The sequence below is a fragment of the Eucyclogobius newberryi genome, unplaced genomic scaffold, assembly GCF_026437365.1.
Source record: "Eucyclogobius newberryi isolate DKJ021-1_F unplaced genomic scaffold, fEucNew1.0.hap1 SCAF_11, whole genome shotgun sequence".
Classification (NCBI taxonomy): Eukaryota; Metazoa; Chordata; class Actinopteri; order Gobiiformes; family Gobiidae; genus Eucyclogobius; species Eucyclogobius newberryi.
The window spans coordinates 24,884,822-24,905,380 of NW_027315735.1; the positions used below are offsets into that span (position 1 = coordinate 24,884,822).

The 20,559-nt window shown below is 43.7% G+C and overlaps 4 protein-coding genes across 4 annotated transcripts in view; all 4 read left to right on the forward strand.

Moving 5' to 3' along the window:
- LOC140345959 (uncharacterized) overlaps positions 1-20,559 on the forward strand; it is a 57,700-nt gene that overhangs the window by 12,371 nt on the left and 24,770 nt on the right. The gene's annotated exons all lie outside the window — the stretch shown is intronic.
- LOC140347897 (protocadherin alpha-5-like) lies at positions 2,918-5,441 on the forward strand. The gene has a single exon (XM_072434243.1). It carries the CDS (start codon positions 3,060-3,062, stop codon positions 5,439-5,441), a length of 2,382 nt encoding a protein of 793 aa, XP_072290344.1. The 5' UTR covers positions 2,918-3,059.
- On the forward strand, positions 6,543-13,528 carry LOC140347913 (protocadherin alpha-5-like). Its single transcript, XM_072434244.1, has 4 exons — positions 6,543-8,958; positions 9,942-10,038; positions 10,909-12,218; positions 13,466-13,528. Exons 1-4 carry the CDS (start codon positions 6,580-6,582, stop codon positions 13,526-13,528), a joined length of 3,849 nt encoding a protein of 1,282 aa, XP_072290345.1. The 5' UTR covers positions 6,543-6,579.
- Positions 13,458-20,539, forward strand: LOC140347929 (protocadherin alpha-5-like). Its single transcript, XM_072434245.1, has 4 exons — positions 13,458-15,959; positions 17,415-17,535; positions 18,223-19,712; positions 20,531-20,539. Exons 1-4 carry the CDS (start codon positions 13,566-13,568, stop codon positions 20,537-20,539), a joined length of 4,014 nt encoding a protein of 1,337 aa, XP_072290346.1. The 5' UTR covers positions 13,458-13,565.

The following is a 20,559-nucleotide window of genomic DNA, read 5'->3' on the forward strand; positions in this document are numbered from 1 at the left end:
ATAGCCCCTCAGCTCAGCCGCCACGTGTTGGAGTTTACCCCGGTGAACGAGAGGGTCGCGTCCCTCCGCCTTCGGGTGGGGGACAGGTCTCTCACTGTTGTGGCGGCCTACGGGCCGAACAGCAGTGCAGAGTACCCGGCCTTCTTGGAGTCCTTGGGAGGGGTACTGGACAGTGCACCGACCGGGGACTCCGTTGTTCTACTGGGGGACTTCAACGCCCACGTGGGCAATGACAGTGACACCTGGAGAGGGGTGATCGGGAAGAACGGCTTCCCCGATCTGAACCCGAGCGGTGTTCAGTTATTGGACTTCTGTGCTAGCCACGGATTGTCCATAACGAACACCATGTTCAAGCACAAGGGTGTCCATCAGTGCACATGGCACCAGGACACCCTAGGCCGGAGGTCAATGATCGACTTAGTTGTCGTGTCATCAGACCTCCGGCCGCGCGTCTTGGACACTCGGGTGAAGAGAGGGGCAGAGTTGTCAACCGATCACCACCTGGTGGTGAGTTGGATCCGCTGGCGGAGGAGGAAGCCGGACAGACTTGGCAGACCCAAGCGCATTGTGAGGGTCTGTTGGGAACGTCTAGTGGAGCCCTCTGTCAGTAGGGTATTCAACTCGCACCTCCGGGAGAGCTTCTCCCATGTCCCGGGGGAGGCTGGGGACATTGAGTCCGAGTGGACCATGTTCTCCGCCTCCATTGTTGATGCGGCTGCTCGGAGCTGTGGTCGCAAGGTCTCCGGTGCCTGTCGTGGCGGCAACCCCCGAACCCGGTGGTGGACACCGGAAGTAAGGGATGCCGTCAGACTAAAGAAGGAGGCCTATCAGGCCACTCTGGCTTGTAGGTCTCCGGAGGTCATCGACGGGTATCGGCAGGCCAAGCGAGCCGCGGCTCGTGCTGCCGCAGAGGCAAAAACCCGGGCCTGGGAGGAGTTCGGGGAGGCCATGGAGGAGGACTATCGGTCGGCACCAAAGAAATTCTGGCAAACCGTCCGGCGCCTCAGGAAGGGGAAGCAGTGTCTCACAAACACCGTTTACGGTGCGGGTGGAGGCCTGCTGACCTCGACTGGGGATGTCGTCGGACGGTGGAAGGAATACTTTGAGGATCTCCTTAATCCCTCAGTCACGTCTTCTGAAGAGGAAGTAGAGACCGGGGACTCGGAGGCTGGCTCATCCATCACCCAAGCTGAAGTCACTGAGGTTGTCCGCAAACTCCTCGGTGGCAGGGCTCCGGGGGTGGATGAGATCCGCCCTGAGTACCTAAAGTATCTGGATGTTGTAGGACTGTCTTGGTTGACACGTCTCTGCAACATCGCGTGGCGTTCGGGGACCGTGCCTCTGGACTGGCAGACCGGGGTGGTGGTCCCTCTGTTCAAGAAGGGGGACCGGAGGGTGTGTTCCAACTACAGAGGGATCACACTCCTCAGCCTCCCGGGTAAGGTCTATTCCAAGGTACTGGAGAGGAGAATCCGACCGATAGTCGAACCTCGGATTCAGGAGGAGCAGGGTGGTTTTCGTCCCGGTCGTGGAACACTGGACCAGCTCTATACCCTCCATCGGGTGCTCGAGGGTTCATGGGAGTTTGCCCAACCAGTCCACATGTGCTTTGTGGATCTGGAGAAGGCTTTTGACCGTGTCCCTCGGGGTGTCCTTTGGGGGGTGCTCCGGGAGTACGGGGTCCGGGGCCCTTTGCTCAGGGCTGTCCGGTCCCTGTATGACCGGAGCAGGAGCTGTGTTCGCATTGCCGGCAGTAAGTCAGACCTGTTCCCAGTGCATGTTGGACTCCGCCAGGGCTGCCCTGTGTCACCGGTTCTGTTCATAATTTTTATGGACAGAATTTCTAGGCGCAGTCAGGGGTCGGAGGGGGTCCGGTTTGGGGACCACAGGATCTCATCTCTGCTGTTTGCAGACGATGTTGTCCTGATGGCTCCATCAAACCCGGACCTGCAACATGCACTGGGACGGTTTGCAGCCGAGTGTGAAGCGGCTGGGATGAGAATCAGCACCTCCAAATCCGAGGCCATGGTTCTCGACCGGAAAAAGGTGGCTTGCCCTCTCCAGGTGGGTGGGGTGTCCTTGCCCCAAGTGGAGGAGTTCAAGTATCTCGGGGTCTTGTTCACGAGTGAGGGAAGGATGGAGCGTGAGATCGACAGGCGGATCGGTGCAGCGGCTGCAGTGATGCAGTCGCTGCATCGGACCGTTGTGGTAAAGAGGGAGCTGAGCCGAAAGGCAAAGCTCTCTATTTACCGGTCGGTCTACGTTCCTACCCTCACCTATGGTCATGAGCTTTGGGTAGTGACCGAAAGAACAAGATCGCGGATACAAGCGGTCGAAATGAGTTTCCTCCGCCGGGTGGCTGGGCGCTCCCTTAGAGATTAGGTGAGGAGCTCGGCCACACGGGGGGAGCTCGGAGTAGAGCCGCTGCTCCTCCACGTCGAGAGGAGCCAGCTGAGGTGGCTCGGGCATCTGTTCCGGATGCCTCCTGGGCGCCTCCCTCGGGAGGTGTTTCAGGCATGTCCCACCGGGAAGAGGCCCCGGGGAAGACCCAGGACACGCTGGAGAGACTATGTCTCTCGGCTGGCCTGGGAACGCCTCGGGATCCCCCCGGAGGAGTTAGAGGAAGTGTCTGGGGAGAAGGAAGTCTGGGAGTCCCTGCTCAGACTGCTGCCCCCGCGACCCGGCCCCGGATAAAGCGGCAGAAGATGGATGGATGGATGGGAAAAAAGTCTGACATTGTTGCTATTTTAGTAAAATGTTGCTTAATGTATAACTTTCATCCATTTATTTTCTTAGAAGTAATTTAAAAAAATGTTGAACACAAGATGTCGCCATTGACCAAGACACTAAATATCAGTGATGTTTTACTGCCCCGCCCCCAGTGCCTCTCCTTCTCTTAAACGTCATAATCAGGCTGTTCTTCTTTGTGAAATCAGCGCACTGACGCCGTTGTGCGAGCATCTGACAAAAATGGGAATTTAAACATTTCTATTTTTCTCAAAGGCACAAACAGGATAAAACGTGCATTGTAACTTTGATTTTTTTTTTTTTTTTCTACAATGAGGGACCTAGAACAATGGACGCATCTTTGGACTCTCTGTTTCACTCTGCTTTGTCTTTGGAAAGGTTCTGCTGCACAGATATCTTATTCCATTTTAGAGGAATCAGAGAAAGGGACCGTGGTTGGAAATATCACCAAGGATTTAAAATTGAATTTACAGCAAAAAACAACGGGGCTTCGCATCACCTCTGCTCAGGATAAACAGTATTTGGATATAAACAGGAAAAGTGGAATTATTTTTGTCAACGAAAGAATAGACCGAGAAGAGCTTTGTCCCAATGCGGTAAAGTGCGTTTTGAATGTAGAAGCGATTGTAGATAATCCACATGGTTTATATCGTTTTGAGGTAGTTATTGTTGACAGAAATGACAATGTCCCCAAGTTTAAACAAGATATCTATACAATAAACATGCCAGAGTCCTCATATGTGGGCGAAAAACATCCTCTCCCCACTGCCCGTGATGCAGATGAAGGTAGTAATTCAGTGAAGACGTATAAATTAAGTCCAAACGAGTATTTCTCGTTGGATGTACAAGATAATGGTGGTCACAGCGTTACTGCAGAGCTTGTGTTGCAGAAAACACTGGATCGAGAAAAACAGTCAGTCATTGACCTCACTTTGTCTGCAATAGATGGAGCAAAACCAGCTAAAACAGGAACAGTCCAGCTCAAGGTGAATGTGTTAGATGTGAATGATAATTCACCTTTATTTAGTAAAAGCCTTTACAAAGCCCAGGTTGTTGAAAATGCCGTTATGGGCACAGCCTTGTTAACACTGACAGCCACAGATTTAGACGAAGGCGTCAATGGACAGCTTGTCTACTCTTTTGCTGAAAGTGAGTTATTGAACCCTAATGAGATATTTATTATAAATTCAAATACTGGTGAGATTACAGTCAAAGGTAATATTGATTATGAGGCAAATCAAGCCTATGAAATCCGTGTTCAGGTGCAAGACAAAGGTGTTCCTCCGCGTCTTGCCCACGGGAAGGTTTTAGTTCAAGTAATTGATGTAAATGACAATGCTCCAGAAGTTTCTGTTTCTTCAATAATGAGTCCTGTGAATGAAGATGCAGAAAAAGGCACTGCTGTTGCTATGATTTCTATTACTGACAGAGATGGAGGAAAAAATGGGCTGACTAATTGTAAAATAGTGGGAAGTGCTCCGTTTACATTAAAACTTAACTATAAAAACTATTATTCCTTGTTAGTCGATGGTCCACTGGACAGAGAGACCGTGTCTGAGTATAACATCTCAATTACAGCTGCAGATGAAGGGACGCCATCACTGTCCAGTGCCAGTGTCATTCATGTGGAAATTGCAGATGTAAACGACAATGCGCCACACTTTCAAGAACCTGTGATTAATATTTATGTGAAAGAAAACAGCCAGATTGGCTCTATCATTTACACTCTCACCTCGTCAGATTTAGATTCAACTGAGAACGCTAGAATATCTTACAGTTTGTTGAATAATGATAAAAATAATGTTCCCATGTCATCAGTCGTTAATGTTAACTCAGACACTGGAGAAATAGTGACGTTACAGACTTTTAACTTTGAGGAGCTCAAAACGTTTCAGTTTAAGGTCCAGGCCACAGACTCTGGTGTTCCTCCGCTCAGCAGCAACGTGACTGTGAACGTTTTTATTCTGGATGAAAATGACAATAGCCCCACAATCCTGGCGCCCTATTCTGAGCACGGCTCCGTTAACAGTGAGAGCATCCCCTATTCCGCTGAAGCGGGCTACTTTGTGGCAAAGATCAGGGCTGTAGACGCAGACTCTGGGTACAACGCGCTGCTTTCTTATCACCTGTCTGAGCCCAAAGGAAACAACCTGTTCCGGATCGGGACCAGCACCGGAGAGATCCGCACCAAGAGGAGGATGAGTGACAATGACCTGAAAACTCACCCCCTGGTGGTGCTGGTGTGTGATAACGGAGAGCCCTCCCTGTCCGCCTCTGTGACTATTGATGTAGTGGTGGTGGAGAGCACGGCGGACATTCAGACTCAGTTCAGACATGTGCCCATAAAGGAGGACAGCTTCTCGGATTTAAACCTGTACCTGCTCATCGCCATTGTGGCGGTGTCAGTCATCTTTCTGCTCAGCCTCATCACGTTAATAGCAGTCAGATGTCACAGGACAGAGAGCTCTTTAAGCAGGTACAGCGCCCCCATGATCACCACCCACCCTGACGGGAGCTGGTCCTACTCCAAATCCACTCAGCAGTATGACGTGTGCTTCAGCTCAGACACACTCAAGAGTGACGTAGTGGTTTTCCCCGCACCGTTTCCTCCTGTAGATGCGGAACTGATCAGTATTAACGGAGGAGACACTTTCTCCAGGACGCAGACTTTACCAAGTACAGACAAGGTATGACCCAGCATTTCCTTTGTTGTTTCATATTACATAGAGATGTGCCATAATAGTATTACCAAAACTGTTGGGTTGAACAGATAAGAACACAACAGATAAGTGACTACACAAGCAAACATCCAATAAGAACAATTTAGTCTTAATTGCTTTTGTAAGTTGTTGTTAAAATTGTTTGTATTTTGAGGTCCTGTAAATGTATTTGCAGAAAAGGTCCATATAAAGTGCGTGCTTTCGTTGTGTGCTGTCCATGGTGCTTTTTTCACATTATTTGCTTTATTCACACATCCAAGAACAGTAGATAAGTATTTTGTTATCCGCAGCTGACATTTCCAAATGAAGATAATAATTTATGTTTACTGACAACTCAATGGTTTTAGTATCAAATTATACACCGTTATTTTGATTGTATTTTTTTTGTTTCTCTCATTCTTTTGATACATTTTGTTCACTTTGTCATGTCGCTAGAGACAAGAAATAACATATCATTGGCATTCAGTCTCGTCTTCTGGTGTTTTTCTGAAACTTTATTTGCTTATTATTTGCAATGAAAATATCGCTTGCAAGACTTTACTTGAAAATTTGAGATAGACGAGAAACTAAAACTTGCCTATTATTATTATTAATATTATTATCATCATCATCATCATCATCATCATCATCATTATTATTATTATTTTGTCAAGATTTCAATAGTGTTTTTGCACATAAAGGCAGGTCTGGATTTGGTTGGACAAGATTTGGTTGTTAAATGAAAGCAAATATACAACTCTTTGTTGTGCTGTCCAAGGTGCAGGAATATTTGTCTGTATTTGTTTTTTGGTGAGTTTATGGACAATGACAATGGCCTTTAGTTTTTTGACGACAGATATACACATGATGCTTTTTTATGAACTTTCACATTAATTATACAGTACATTGATAAGAACACAAGATGTCGCTAGAGACCAAGACATTTTATACCAGTGACGTTTTACTGTCCCCGCCCCCAATGCCTCTCCTTCTCCTAAACGTCATAATCCGACCGCTCTTCTTTGTGAAATCAGCGTAGGACTGAGTTGTGCGAGGATATGATAGAAATTAGATTTTTTTTTTTTCGTAACGGGATATATGACACGTGCAGTGTAACTTTATTTTTCCTACAATGGCGGAACTAGAACAACGGACGCATCTTTGGACTCTCTGTTTCACTCTGCTTTGTCTTTGGAAAGGTTCTTCTGCACAGATATCTTATTCCATTTTGGAGGAATCGGAGAAAGGGACCGTGGTTGGAAATATCACAAAGGATTTAAAATTTAATTTACAGCAACTAGAAACAACGGGGCTTCGCATCACCTCTGCTCAGGATAAACAGTATTTGGATATAAATAGGAAAAGTGGAATCATTTTTGTCAACGAAAGAATAGACAGAGAAGAGCTTTGTCCGGATGTGGTAAAGTGCGTTTTGAATATGGAAGCGATTGTTGATGATCCACATGGTTTGCACAGAATTGAGGTAGTACTTCTTGACATAAATGACAATTACCCCAAATTTAAGCAAGATATTTATACAATAGAAATGTATGAGTCTTCATATGTGGGTGAAAAACATCCTCTCCCCGCTGCTCGTGACGCAGATGAAGGTAGTAATTCAGTAAGGAAGTATACATTAAGTCCAAACGAGTATTTCTCGTTGGATGTACAAGATGCTGGTGATCACAGCGTTACTGCAGAGCTTGTGTTGCAGAAAACACTGGATCGAGAAAAACAGTCAGTCATTGACCTCACTTTGTCTGCAATAGATGGAGCAAAACCAGCTAAAACAGGAACAGTCCAGCTCAAGGTGAACGTGTTAGATGTGAATGATAATTCACCTTTATTTAGTAAAAGCCTTTACAAAGCCCAGGTTGTTGAAAATGCCGTTATGGGCACAGCCTTGTTAACACTGACAGCCACAGATTTAGACGAAGGAGTCAATGGACAGCTTGTCTACTCTTTTGCAAAAACCGAGTTGTTAAATCCTAATGAGATTTTTATGATAAACTCAAATACTGGTGAGATTACAGTCAAAGGTAATATTGATTATGAGGCAAAACAAGCCTATGAAATCCGTGTTCAGGTGCGAGACAAAGGTGTTCCTCCGCGTCTTGCCCACGGGAAGGTTTTAGTTGAAGTAATTGATATAAATGACAATGCTCCAGACGTTTCTGTTTCTTCAATAATGAGTCTTGTGAAAGAAGATGCAAAAATAGGCACTGCTGTTGCCATGATTACTATTACTGACAGAGATGGAGGAAAAAACGGGCTAATTGATTGTAAAATAGTGGGAATTGCTCCATTTAAATTAAATCGTAATTATAAAAACTATTATTCCTTGTTAGTTGATGGTCCACTGGACAGAGAGACCGTGTCTGAGTATAACATCTCAATTACAGCTGCAGATGAAGGGACGCCATCACTGTCCAGTGCCAGTGTCATTCATGTGAAAGTTGCAGATGTAAACGACAACGCGCCACACTTTCAAGAACCTGTGATTAATATTTATGTGAAAGAAAACAGTCAGATTGGCTCTATCATTTACACTCTCACCTCGTCAGATTTAGATTCAACTGAGAACGCTAAATTATCGTACAGTTTGTTGACTAGTGATAAAAATAATGTTCCCATGTCATCAGTCGTTAATGTTAACTCTGACACTGGAGAAATAGTGACTCTACAGACTTTTAACTTTGAGGAGCTCAAAACGTTTCAGTTTAAGGTCCAGGCCACAGACTCTGGTGTTCCTCCGCTCAGCAGCAACGTGACTGTGAACGTTTTTATTCTGGATGAAAATGATAATAGCCCCACAATCCTGGTGCCCTATTCTGAGCACGGCTCCGTTAACAGTGAGAGCATCCCCTATTCCGCTGAAGCGGGCTACTTTGTGGCAAAGATCAGGGCTGTAGACGCAGACTCTGGGTACAACGCGCTGCTTTCTTATCACCTGTCTGAGCCCAAAGGAAACAACCTGTTCCGGATCGGGACCAGCACCGGAGAGATCCGCACCAAGAGGAGGATGAGTGACAATGACCTGAAAACTCACCCCCTGGTGGTGCTGGTGTGTGATAACGGAGAGCCCTCCCTGTCCGCCTCTGTGACTATTGATGTAGTGGTGGTGGAGAGCACGGCGGACATTCAGACTCAGTTCAGACATGTGCCCATAAAGGAGGACAGCTTCTCGGATTTAAACCTGTACCTGCTCATCGCCATTGTGGCGGTGTCAGTCATCTTTCTGCTCAGCCTCATCACGTTAATAGCAGTCAGATGTCACAGGACAGAGAGCTCTTTAAGCAGGTACAGCGCCCCCATGATCACCACCCACCCTGACGGGAGCTGGTCCTACTCCAAATCCACTCAGCAGTATGACGTGTGTTTCAGCTCAGACACACTCAAGAGTGACGTAGTGGTTTTCCCCGCACCGTTTCCTCCTATAGATGCGGAACTGATCAGTATTAACGGAGGAGACACTTTCTCCAGGACACAGACTTTACCAAATACAGACAAGGTATGCATTTTAATAGATGTTTTAAATTGAACGATTTTCAGTGAAATGTTAACGTAGCAAATATAATTTATCTGTTGGCAAGGTGAATTTTTTTATTACGTTTTGTTTTTTCTTGTTGTATTATCCTAACGGAAAATGCAGGGTGAACACGTGCGCTGTCCGTGTTATTTTATAATATTTTAAATATATATATAGGGAATGTGAGATTGTTGTTGGATCTTTTAAAAGAGGAACTGATGAATAGATTTTGACTCATTGTTTCTGATGTGTGATTGCCATGGCACAATATGACCTGATAAACTGCAGTTGGTTTCCAATTAACAGTATATAACACTGTTTAGAAAAAAAACTTGTCCAATGCACTTTCGTTGTTTTACTTCAGGGATGTTTTCTTTTAGGAGTGTTTTTATTGAGCATTATTGGCATTTATATATTTTCTTGGCCTTTACCATCATCACATTTTCCTCACATCTGTACGATTTATTCTCTTCATATTGTCTTAAACAGCGTTCTTCTAAAACATTGTTGATTTAGAAATTAACTATACTGTTTCAACAACACATTTGGTACTTAGTCCCACCACAATATAAATGAACATGCATTTTTAAACTGCAAGATCTAATTCAAGATCAAATAACAGCATTTTGCATGAGCACAGTCAGCAGCACGTTCTTCGTTCGCCTGTTTGTCCACATGATGTCACAATAGACCACAGTATCTCTAGTGCCTCTTGTGGATCCTCCTTGAAATAGGAGTAATACGTCGTTAGTCGTTTTTGCGTCTCCTTCAGAAACACTGAAGCTTCGGTTTGGTACGGATGAAGAAACGCTGTGAGGATATGTGAGAGGGTTTGGGACCAAATCCCTTTCATATCAACAATGTTTGGCCAAAATACACAGGATTATTTTCGTGTATTTTTGGTTTTGTGGATGTATTTTTATGCCCGGTCTGCGGCACAACTTTCATACTCTGTTTCTGAGGAGGTGAACAAAGGGACAGTAATTGGAAACATCGTAAAGGATTTAAACCTGAATCTTGAGGACCTAAACACCAAGGATCTAAGGATTGTTTCTACTTATAGTAAGACATTTTTTGATGTAAATCGACGGACGGGAGCTCTCTTTGTTAACGAGAGAATAGACAGAGAGGAGCTTTGTCCTTCTCAGGAAAAATGCTCTTTGGAAATACAGACCGTCTTAAACAATCCAATGAATGTTCACCGCATTGAAATTATAGTATTGGATATTAATGACAACTCGCCAAGATTTAGTGACGCTATACAAACCATTAATGTATCTGAATCCTCAATACAAGGGGATCGATACGTCCTCCCAGTGGCTGAGGACTCAGACACAGGAAATAATGCGCTGAAAACATACAGACTGAGTCCAAATGAGTACTTCTCTTTGGACGTGCAGAGCGGAGGTGAACATGACGTTTCTGCAGAGTTAGTGTTACAAAAAGCTTTAGACAGAGAGAAACAGCCGACTATCAAACTGATCTTAACAGCTGTGGACGGGGGTAAACCTCCCCGAACTGGCACAACTAATTTAGTCATTAATATAATAGATGTTAATGATAATACTCCCACTTTTGAAAAATCTCTTTACAAATCAAGTGTTAAAGAAAATGCACCTGTGGGAACTGTGGTTATAAAACTAAACGCCACAGATGCAGATGAAGGTGTAAATGGAAAAGTTATTTATTCAATGATTAAAAGAAATACACTTGATCTCCCAAATATTTTTCAATTAAATCCTGAAACAGGTGAAATTACAGTGAAACAAAACATAGATTTTGAAGAAACCCCTGCTTTTGAAGTAAGAGTACAAGCCAAGGACCAAGGACCGGTCCCACGTAGTTCACATACAAAGTTACTGATAGAAATAATAGATGTAAATGATAACGCTCCTGAAATTACCATTACGTCTCTGATGTCCCCCGTTAAAGAGGACGCAGAGCTGGGGACAATCGTGGCTCTAATACGCGTCAGGGACAGAGATGGAGGAAACAACGGCGTGACGCACTGTAAGGTGATGGGCTCTGTCCCCTTTAAACTAACATCAAATTACAAAAACGATTATTCTTTAGTGGTGGATGGACCTCTGGACAGAGAAGACACTCCTGAATACAATGTGAGCATAACAGCCTCAGACGAGGGCAGCCCCCCTCTGTCCAGCATCAGGGTCATTACTGTCCACGTGTCTGACGTCAACGACAACGCACCTCGTTTCACTGCACCTGTAATTAATGTTTATGTAAAAGAAAATAGTGCAACAGGTTCAGTGCTTTGTTCTGTGAAAGCTATAGACGTGGATATGGAGAATAATGCAAAATTGAGCTACACACTTTTTGGCAGCAATCATTATACAAATATTCCTACGACAGCAGCTGTGAATATAAACTCAGATACAGGAGAAATAGTGACACTACAGACTTTTAACTTTGAGGAGCTCAAAACGTTTCAGTTTAAGGTCCAGGCCACAGACGCTGGTGTTCCTCCGCTCAGCAGCAACGTGACTGTGAACGTTTTTATTCTGGATGAAAATGACAATAGCCCCACAATCCTGGCGCCCTATTCTGAGCACGGCTCCGTTAACAGTGAGAGCATCCCCTATTCCGCTGAAGCGGGCTACTTTGTGGCAAAGATCAGGGCTGTAGACGCAGACTCTGGGTACAACGCGCTGCTTTCTTATCACCTGTCTGAGCCCAAAGGAAACAACCTGTTCCGGATCGGGACCAACACCGGAGAGATCCGCACCAAGAGGAGGATGAGTGACAATGACCTGAAAACTCACCCCCTGGTGGTGCTGGTGTGTGATAACGGAGAGCCCTCCCTGTCCGCCTCTGTGACTATTGATGTAGTGGTGGTGGAGAGCACGGCGGACATTCAGACTCAGTTCAGACATGTGCCCATAAAGGAGGACAGCTTCTCGGATTTAAACCTGTACCTGCTCATCGCCATTGTGGCGGTGTCAGTCATCTTTCTGCTCAGCCTCATCACGTTAATAGCAGTCAGATGTCACAGGACAGAGAGCTCTTTAAGCAGGTACAGCGCCCCCATGATCACCACCCACCCTGACGGGAGCTGGTCCTACTCCAAATCCACTCAGCAGTATGACGTGTGCTTCAGCTCAGACACACTCAAGAGTGACGTAGTGGTTTTACCCGCACCGTTTCCTCCTGTAGATGCGGAACTGATCAGTATTAACGGAGGAGACACTTTCACCAGGACACAGACTTTACCAAGTACAGACAAGGTATGTTTTGCATTCCCATAGTTATCTTAAATTAATTTAGTTATTTTGACAAGACTATTAGTGGCCACAAAAAGCAAACGTCCAATTCTGAAAATATGGTATGGGTTTATTTTTTTAAGCTGTTATTACAATGCTTGATCTTCTGGTTGTTGTGTAAATGTAATTGCACAAAAAGTTTTTTTAAATGATCCTGTCCAAGATGTTGAAATATTCGTTTTCACTCTGATTTGCACGACCCTCCAAACAGTCACACAACAGATATAAACATTATTTACATTATTTTATTGATTTATTATAACACATATCTTCCTTATTGTCTCTGCTTGGGGACTTTCTATATTGGTTATTTCCAAATGCAAACAATTGTAAATATTTATTTATAACTTGCTGAATTCCTATAACACAGTGGGTCTACATGGATACTTCAGGAGAGCCCCCAAAACCTGTCTACACAGAATGCACAATACAGAAAAATTAGCTTTAAGTCAGCTTCATAGAAATCTGTTCATGTACTTATTGAGCTTTTGAGTTATTATTACAGTATTTTATACCTACAAATTATGTGAAGAAAAAAATAATGATGATCGGAACAATAAGGGGGGAGGGACACGGAGTTGAAGACTTGAGGAATGGCTGCTATTTCAGATTCATTGTGAATGCATGGATTTAATTGTTCAACTCAAACTTTTGATACATGTTCAAAAGGCTGTACCAGGTCATGTCACCAGAGACCAAAAATAATTGATCTTTTATTTGGTGCTTTTCATAAACAATCTTTAGTCTCTGTTCTTTGGTGTGAAATTGGTGTTTGCATGCTAATATGCTTGACAATCTGAGATAGATGAGACAATAAACTTGCATTTTCTTTTTGCCCACATGAGACAGGATAAACTATGTACACTGTATGGTATTTTCTCTCACAATGTCCAGGGCGATATTTGTTTTTTTGCACAAGAATAACTGCACATTACATTATTCTGTTCCTTGGGATGTGCTGTCCAAGGCGCTGGAACATTTCTATTTTTTGGTAAGCCTAGACAATTACAGTGGGCCTAGAGTTTTTAGATATGAAACAGAAACGTATGATACACTTTTATGATTTATCAAATGTGTTATACATTGGTTAGAACACAAGATGTCACTAGAGACCAGGACATTTAATATCAGTGACGTTTTACTGTCCCCGCCCCCAGTGCCTCTCCTTCACTTTAACGTTATAATCAGGCTGTTCCTCTTTGTGATATCAGCGTACGGACGGTGTTGTGCGAGAATCTGAGAATATTGGAAAGGAAAAGAGCATATTTTTCTAAAGAGGCAGATTAAGGAAATGAAACCTGCATTGTAACTATGTTTATTCCTATAATGGCGGATCTAAAACATTGGACATATCTTTGGCCTCTCTGTTTCACTCTGCTTTGTCTTTGGAGAGGTTCTGCTGCACAGATATCTTATTCCATTTTAGAGGAATCGGAGAAAGGGACCGTGGTTGGAAATATCACTAAGGATTTAAAATTGAATTTACAGCAACTTCACACAACGGGGCTTCACATCACCTCTGCTCAGGATAAACAGTATTTGGATATAAACAGGAAAAGTGGAATTATTTTTGTCAACGAAAGAATAGACCGAGAAGAGCTTTGTCTGGATGTGGTGAAGTGCGTTTTGAATATGGAAGCGATTGTAGATAATCCACATGGTTTACACAGAATAGATGTTGTTATTATTGATATAAATGATAACGTCCCTAAGTTCATGGAAGATTTTTTTACTATTGACATTTCCGAGTACTCATATGTGGGTGAAAAGCATCCGTTACCAGTGGCGCATGACGCAGATGAAGGTAGTAATTCAGTAAAGACGTATAAATTAAGTCCAAACGAGTATTTCTCGTTGGATGTACAAGATGCTGGTGATCACAGCGTTACTGCGGAGCTTGTGTTGCAGAAAACACTGGATCGAGAAAAACAGTCAGTCATTGACCTCACTTTGTCTGCAATAGATGGAGCAAAACCAGCTAAAACAGGAACAGTCCAGCTCAAAGTGAATGTATTAGATGTGAATGATAATTCACCTTTATTTAGTAAAAGCCTTTACAAAGCCCAGGTTGTTGAAAATATCGTTATGGGCACAGCCTTGTTAACACTGACAGCCACAGATTTAGACGAAGGCGTCAATGGACAGCTTGTCTACTCTTTTGCAGACAGAGGACGGGTTAAATCCAATGAGAAGTTTATTATAAACTCAAATACTGGTGAGATTACAGTCAAAGGTAATATTGATTATGAGGAGAAGCAAGCCTATGAAATCCGTGTTCAGGTGCGAGACAAAGGTGTTCCTCCGCGTCTTGCCCACGGGAAGGTTTTAGTTGAAGTAATGGATGTAAATGACAATGCACCTGAAATTTCTGTTACTTCGATATTGAGTCCTGTGAAGGAAGATGTCGTAATAGGCACTGCTGTTGCTATGATTTCTATTACTGACAGAGATGGAGGAAAAAATGGACTGACCAATTGTAAAATAGTGGGAAGTGCTCCATTTAAATTAAATCGTAATTATAAAAACTATTATTCCTTGTTGGTCGATGGTCCACTGGACAGAGAGACCGTGTCTGAGTATAACATCTCAATTACAGCTGCAGATGAAGGGACGCTATCACTGTCCAGTGCCAGTGTCATTCATGTGAAAGTTGCAGATGTAAACGACAACGCGCCACACTTTCAAGAACCTGTGATTAATATTTATGTGAAAGAAAACAGTCAGATTGGCTCTATCATTTACACTCTCACCTCGTCAGATTTAGATTCAACTGAGAACGCTAGAATATCTTACGGTTTGTTAAATAGTGATAAAAATAATGTCCCCATGTCATCAGCCGTTAACGTTAACTCAGACACTGGAGAAATAGTGACGCTACAGACTTTTAACTTTGAGGAGCAAAAAACGTTTCAGTTTAAGGTCCAGGCCACAGACTCTGGTGTTCCTCCGCTCAGCAGCAACGTGACTGTGAACGTTTTTATTCTGGATGAAAATGACAATAGCCCCACAATCCTGGCGCCCTATTCTGAGCACGGCTCCGTTAACAGTGAGAGCATCCCCTATTCCGCTGAAGCGGGCTACTTTGTGGCAAAGATCAGGGCTGTAGACGCAGACTCTGGGTACAACGCGCTGCTTTCTTATCACCTGTCTGAGCCCAAAGGAAACAACCTGTTCCGGATCGGGACCAGCACCGGAGAGATCCGCACCAAGAGGAGGATGAGTGACAATGACCTGAAAACTCACCCCCTGGTGGTGCTGGTGTGTGATAATGGAGAGCCCTCCCTGTCCGCCTCTGTGACCATTGATGTAGTGGTGGTGGAGAGCACGGCGGACATTCAGACTCAGTTCAGACATGTGCCCATAAAGGAGGACAGCTTCTCGGATTTAAACCTGTACCTGCTCATCGCCATTGTGGCGGTGTCAGTCATCTTTCTGCTCAGCCTCATCACGTTAATAGCAGTCAGATGTCACAGGACAGAGAGCTCTTTAAGCAGGTACAGCGCCCCCATGATCACCACCCACCCTGACGGGAGCTGGTCCTACTCCAAATCCACTCAGCAGTATGACGTGTGCTTCAGCTCAGACACACTCAAGAGTGACGTAGTGGTTTTCCCCGCACCGTTTCCTCCTGTAGATGCGGAACTGATCAGTATTAACGGAGGAGACACTTTCACCAGGACACAGACTTTACCTAATACAGACAAGGTAAGGCTTTAATAATTCAACAAATACTTAATGTGGCAGGCTTAGCTCAGTCATGTGAGACTATAAAAGTCAGAGATTCATTTCCTCTTCCCGAACAGGTCTGAGCACATGCTGGTTTCTGTGTCCTAACAGTCCATTGTTTTAATGGTTCAGTGCTGGTTGCCGTTTCGTATAGTTTATTTTATACCTTTTAATCAGTGTATCTAATAATCCTGCAGTTGGTGTATAGGTTTTTGCTGGAGAGGATTGGGGCTCACTTTAATGGGTGATTTTATTAGTAGTTTTTGGTGATGGTGGCACTTGTTATTGGGTGTTTTCTGTTATGGCAATGGCTTTGTTTGTTTTGATCTTGTTTCTTTGTCACTATAGCTTGCCTCTCCCTCCCCTGGCTTTAGAGAGGAGCCAATTCATCTTGACTAAATTTTAGATTTTCTATTGTAAATAAAAGCTGCCTAAAAGCTGTTGGACCCACATTGACTGACTTGCTTTGTTATTAGAGCATGCTTGCTATTAAGTTGATTAATTCTGGCCCATAAAAGACAAAAACATGTTGATTTTATCCATTTAGAACATTGGTCTACACGGGCACTTTTGTGGTGGTTTGATTTGCAAAACATTGGGTGAACAATTTTTTCATCCACCCAGTGTTGTTTGGTTTTGCCAATCGAATATATTTATTTATTCAATGTATTTATTTCGAATTGCCTCTTGAGTTTATTCTTATATTTTTCAAGAGTGTCCTTTCTTTGGGTATTTGGAATTAATGATACAATCGTGCTTTTCTGAGTTTTCCCCCCCCCTTCTTTCTGTTTTAACCAAGCAGACTAAATTTGAGACAACTCGAAAATCCCATACAATTTATATATTTTGCTCCACACCAAAGCACGGAACAGTGAATGCTCATTTCGTCTTAGCTATAGCCAAATACACACTGTAAGCCTGAATATGCATGAACACACAACTCACATACTGTTGGGCTGGATGTCCTGCTAGAGACATACGCTTGTATTTCATATTTTTTTATTTATTTATTTTCCATATTCATTCATTCATTTTGCACCGCTTGAATTCCGTTAGGGGTCGCGGGTGACTGGAGCCTATCCCATTGACTTGACAGGGGCCAGCTTGTCGCAGATTTTCCGTATTAATTCGTTTAAAAACAATTTTGTCCGCGTGATGTCGCCAGAGACCACTATAACAATATGATTCAAAACCCCTCCCCAGAAAAGAACAGTATTACGTCGTGATTCACCAGCCCTCGCATGCGCACACACGGTAGTACACAGGACAAGCTCAGGAGCGTCACTGCGGATGATGGAATAAACGCACAATTTGCACTGGATTGACCCGAACACCTTCATCTGTTCAGGGAAGATGTTTGTTCAATTTCACCCGGAATATAGCTTACTGTGGGCTATTTTGTGCCTGTGTTTTTGTGGCCGGTGCGTGGCACAGCTCTCATACTCTGTTTCTGAGGAGGCGAACAAAGGGACGGTGGTTGGAAACATCGTAAAGGATTTAAACTTGAATGTTCAGGACATAGAAACCAGGGATCTCCGGATCATTTCCACTTACAGTAAGAATTACTTGGACGTGAATAAACAGACAGGGGGTCTCTTTGTTAACGACAGAATAGACAGAGAGGAGATTTGCCCTAATCTGGCCAAATGCTCTTTGAAAATTCAAACAGTTCTTAGAAATCCTATGAATGCCCATCGCATTGAAGTGACCGTTTTAGACGTTAATGACAATTCTCCTGTTTTCAGACTAAACACACATCATTTAAACATATCTGAATCATCATTAGTAGGGGAGAGGTATCTGCTGCCTGTAGCTGTGGACGCAGACACGGGGACTTATTCTGTCAAAACGTACAAACTAAGTCAAAACGAGTATTTCTCCCTGGATGTGCAGAGTGGAGGGGAACACGGTGTGTCTGCAGAATTAGTGTTGCAAAAACCTTTGGATCGAGAAAAAAAATCTATGATTGCATTTTTATTATCTGCTGTCGATGGAGGAAAACCTTCCAAAACCGGTACTCTGCAAATTAAAGTTAATGTGATAGATGTTAATGACAACATCCCCACGTTTGGTAAAACATTGTATAAAGCAAGTGTTTTGGAAAATGCGACGCGCGGAACTAAAGTGATCAAGTTAAATGCCACAGATATGGACGAAGGGCAGAATAGCAAGATTATTTATTCTATGGTAAAAGGAGGCATTACAGACCCGTCAAAAGCATTTAATCTTAATCCTGAAACAGGTGAAATCACAGTAAGGGGAAGTTTAGATTACGAAGAAACTCCTGCTTATGAAATTAGAATACAAGCAATGGATCAAGGACCTGTTCCTCGAAGTTCACATGCAAAGTTACTGATAGAGGTGATAGATGTAAATGATAACGCCCCTGAAATTACCATTACGTCTCTGATGTCCCCCGTTAAAGAGGACGCAGAGCTGGGGACAATAGTGGCTCTCATAGGCGTCAGTGACAGAGATGGAGGAAACAACGGCGTGACCCACTGTAAGGTGCTAGGCTCTGTCCCCTTTAAACTAACATCAAATTACAAAAACGATTATTCGTTAGTGGTGGATGGACCTCTGGACAGAGAAGACACTCCTGAATACAATGTGAGCATAACAGCCTCAGACGAGGGCAGCCCCCCTCTGTCCAGCATCAGGGTCATTACTGTCCACGTGTCTGACGTCAACGACAACGCACCTCGTTTCACTGCACCTGTAATTAATATTTATGTAAAAGAAAATAGTGCAACAGGTTCAATGCTTTGTTCAGCAAACGCTTTAGATGCAGATCTAGATAACAACGCCAAAGTTAGTTACACAATAGTAAACAGTTATAATAGAAATATTCCCACAGCAGCAGCAGTGAATATTAACTCAGAGACAGGAGAAATAGTGAGTCTACAGACTTTTAACTTTGAGAAGCTCAAAACGTTTCAGTTTAAGGTCCAGGCGACAGACTCTGGTGTTCCTCCGCTCAGCAGCAACGTGACTGTGAACGTTTTTATTCTGGATGAAAATGACAATAGCCCCACAATCCTGGCGCCCTATTCTGAGCACGGCTCCGTTAACAGTGAGAGCATCCCCTATTCCGCTGAAGCGGGCTACTTTGTGGCAAAGATCAGGGCTGTAGACGCAGACTCTGGGTACAACGCGCTGCTTTCTTATCACCTGTCTGAGCCCAAAGGAAACAACCTGTTCCGGATCGGGACCAGCACCGGAGAGATCCGCACCAAGAGGAGGATGAGTGACAATGACCTGAAAACTCACCCCCTGGTGGTGCTGGTGTGTGATAACGGAGAGCCCTCCCTGTCCGCCTCTGTGACTATTGATGTAGTGGTGGTGGAGAGCACGGCGGACATTCAGACTCAGTTCAGACATGTGCCCATAAAGGAGGACAGCTTCTCGGATTTAAACCTGTACCTGCTCGTCGCCATTGTGGCGGTGTCAGTCATTTTTCTGCTCAGCCTCATCACGTTAATAGCAGTCAGATGTCACAGGACAGAGAGCTCTTTAAGCAGGTATAGCGCCCCCATGATCACCACCCACCCTGACGGTAGCTGGTCCTACTCCAAATCCACTCAGCAGTATGACGTGTGCTTCAGCTCAGACACACTCAAGAGTGACGTAGTGGTTTTCCCCGCACCGTTTCCTCCTGTAGATGCGGAACTGATCAGTATTAACGGAGGAGACACTTTCTCCAGGACACAGACTTTACCAAATACAGACAAGGTATGCCTTTTAATAGATGTTTTAAATTTAACGATTTTCATTAAAATGTTAAAGGTAGCAAACATAATTTATCTGTTGGCAATGTGAATTTTTAAATTAAGGTTTGGTTTGTTTTGTCTGGTTGTACTTTCCTGACGGAAAATGCAGGGTGAACACGTGCGCTGTCCGTGTTATTTTTTTTAACTTATTTTTTATATATAGAGAGAGAGATTGTTGTTGGATCATAGCGTATGTGATATTGTTGTTGGATCTTTTAAAAGAGGAACTGACGAATAGATTTTGACTCATTGTTTCTGATGTGTGATTGCCATGACACAATATGACCTGATAAACTGCAGTTGGTTTCCAATTAACAGTATATAACCCTGTTTAAAAAAAAAACTTGTCCAATGCACTATCGATATTTTACTTCAGGGATGTTTTCTTTTAGGAGTGTTTTTATTGAGCATTATTGGCATTTATATATTTTCTTGGCCTTTACCATCATCACATTTTCCTCACATCTTTATGATTTATTCTCTCTTCATGTTGTCTTAAACAGCGTTCTTCTAAAACATTGTTGATTTAGAAATTAACTATACTGTTTCAACGACACATTTGGTACTTAGTCCCACCAAAATATAGATGAACATGCATTTCTATAGACAAATAAAAATATCAAATAACAGCATTTTGCATGAGCACAGTCAGCAGCACGTTCTTCGTTCGCCTGTTTGTCCACATGATGTCACAATAGACCACAGTATCTCTAGTGCCTCTTGTGGCTCCTCCTTGAAATAGGAGTAATACGTCGTTAGTCGCTGTCGCGTCTCCTTCAGAAACACTGAAGCTTCGGTTTGGTACGGAT

Bases quoted from the DNA above. Each gene is read 5' to 3' on its own strand.
- LOC140347897 (XM_072434243.1), top strand. From the start codon at position 3,060: ATGAGGGACCTAGAACAATGGACGCATCTTTGGACTCTCTGTTTCACT.
- LOC140347913 (XM_072434244.1), top strand. From the start codon at position 6,580: ATGGCGGAACTAGAACAACGGACGCATCTTTGGACTCTCTGTTTCACT. The intron at 8,959-9,941 runs GTATGCATTTTA...GTTTCTGAGGAG, and splicing joins CTTTACCAAATACAGACAAG to GTGAACAAAGGGACAGTAAT. The intron at 10,039-10,908 runs GTAAGACATTTT...CCCCCGTTAAAG, and splicing joins AAGGATTGTTTCTACTTATA to AGGACGCAGAGCTGGGGACA.
- LOC140347929 (XM_072434245.1), top strand. From the start codon at position 13,566: ATGTTTATTCCTATAATGGCGGATCTAAAACATTGGACATATCTTTGG. The intron at 15,960-17,414 runs GTAAGGCTTTAA...TGCGTGGCACAG, and splicing joins CTTTACCTAATACAGACAAG to CTCTCATACTCTGTTTCTGA. The intron at 17,536-18,222 runs GTAAGAATTACT...ATCCTGAAACAG, and splicing joins CCGGATCATTTCCACTTACA to GTGAAATCACAGTAAGGGGA.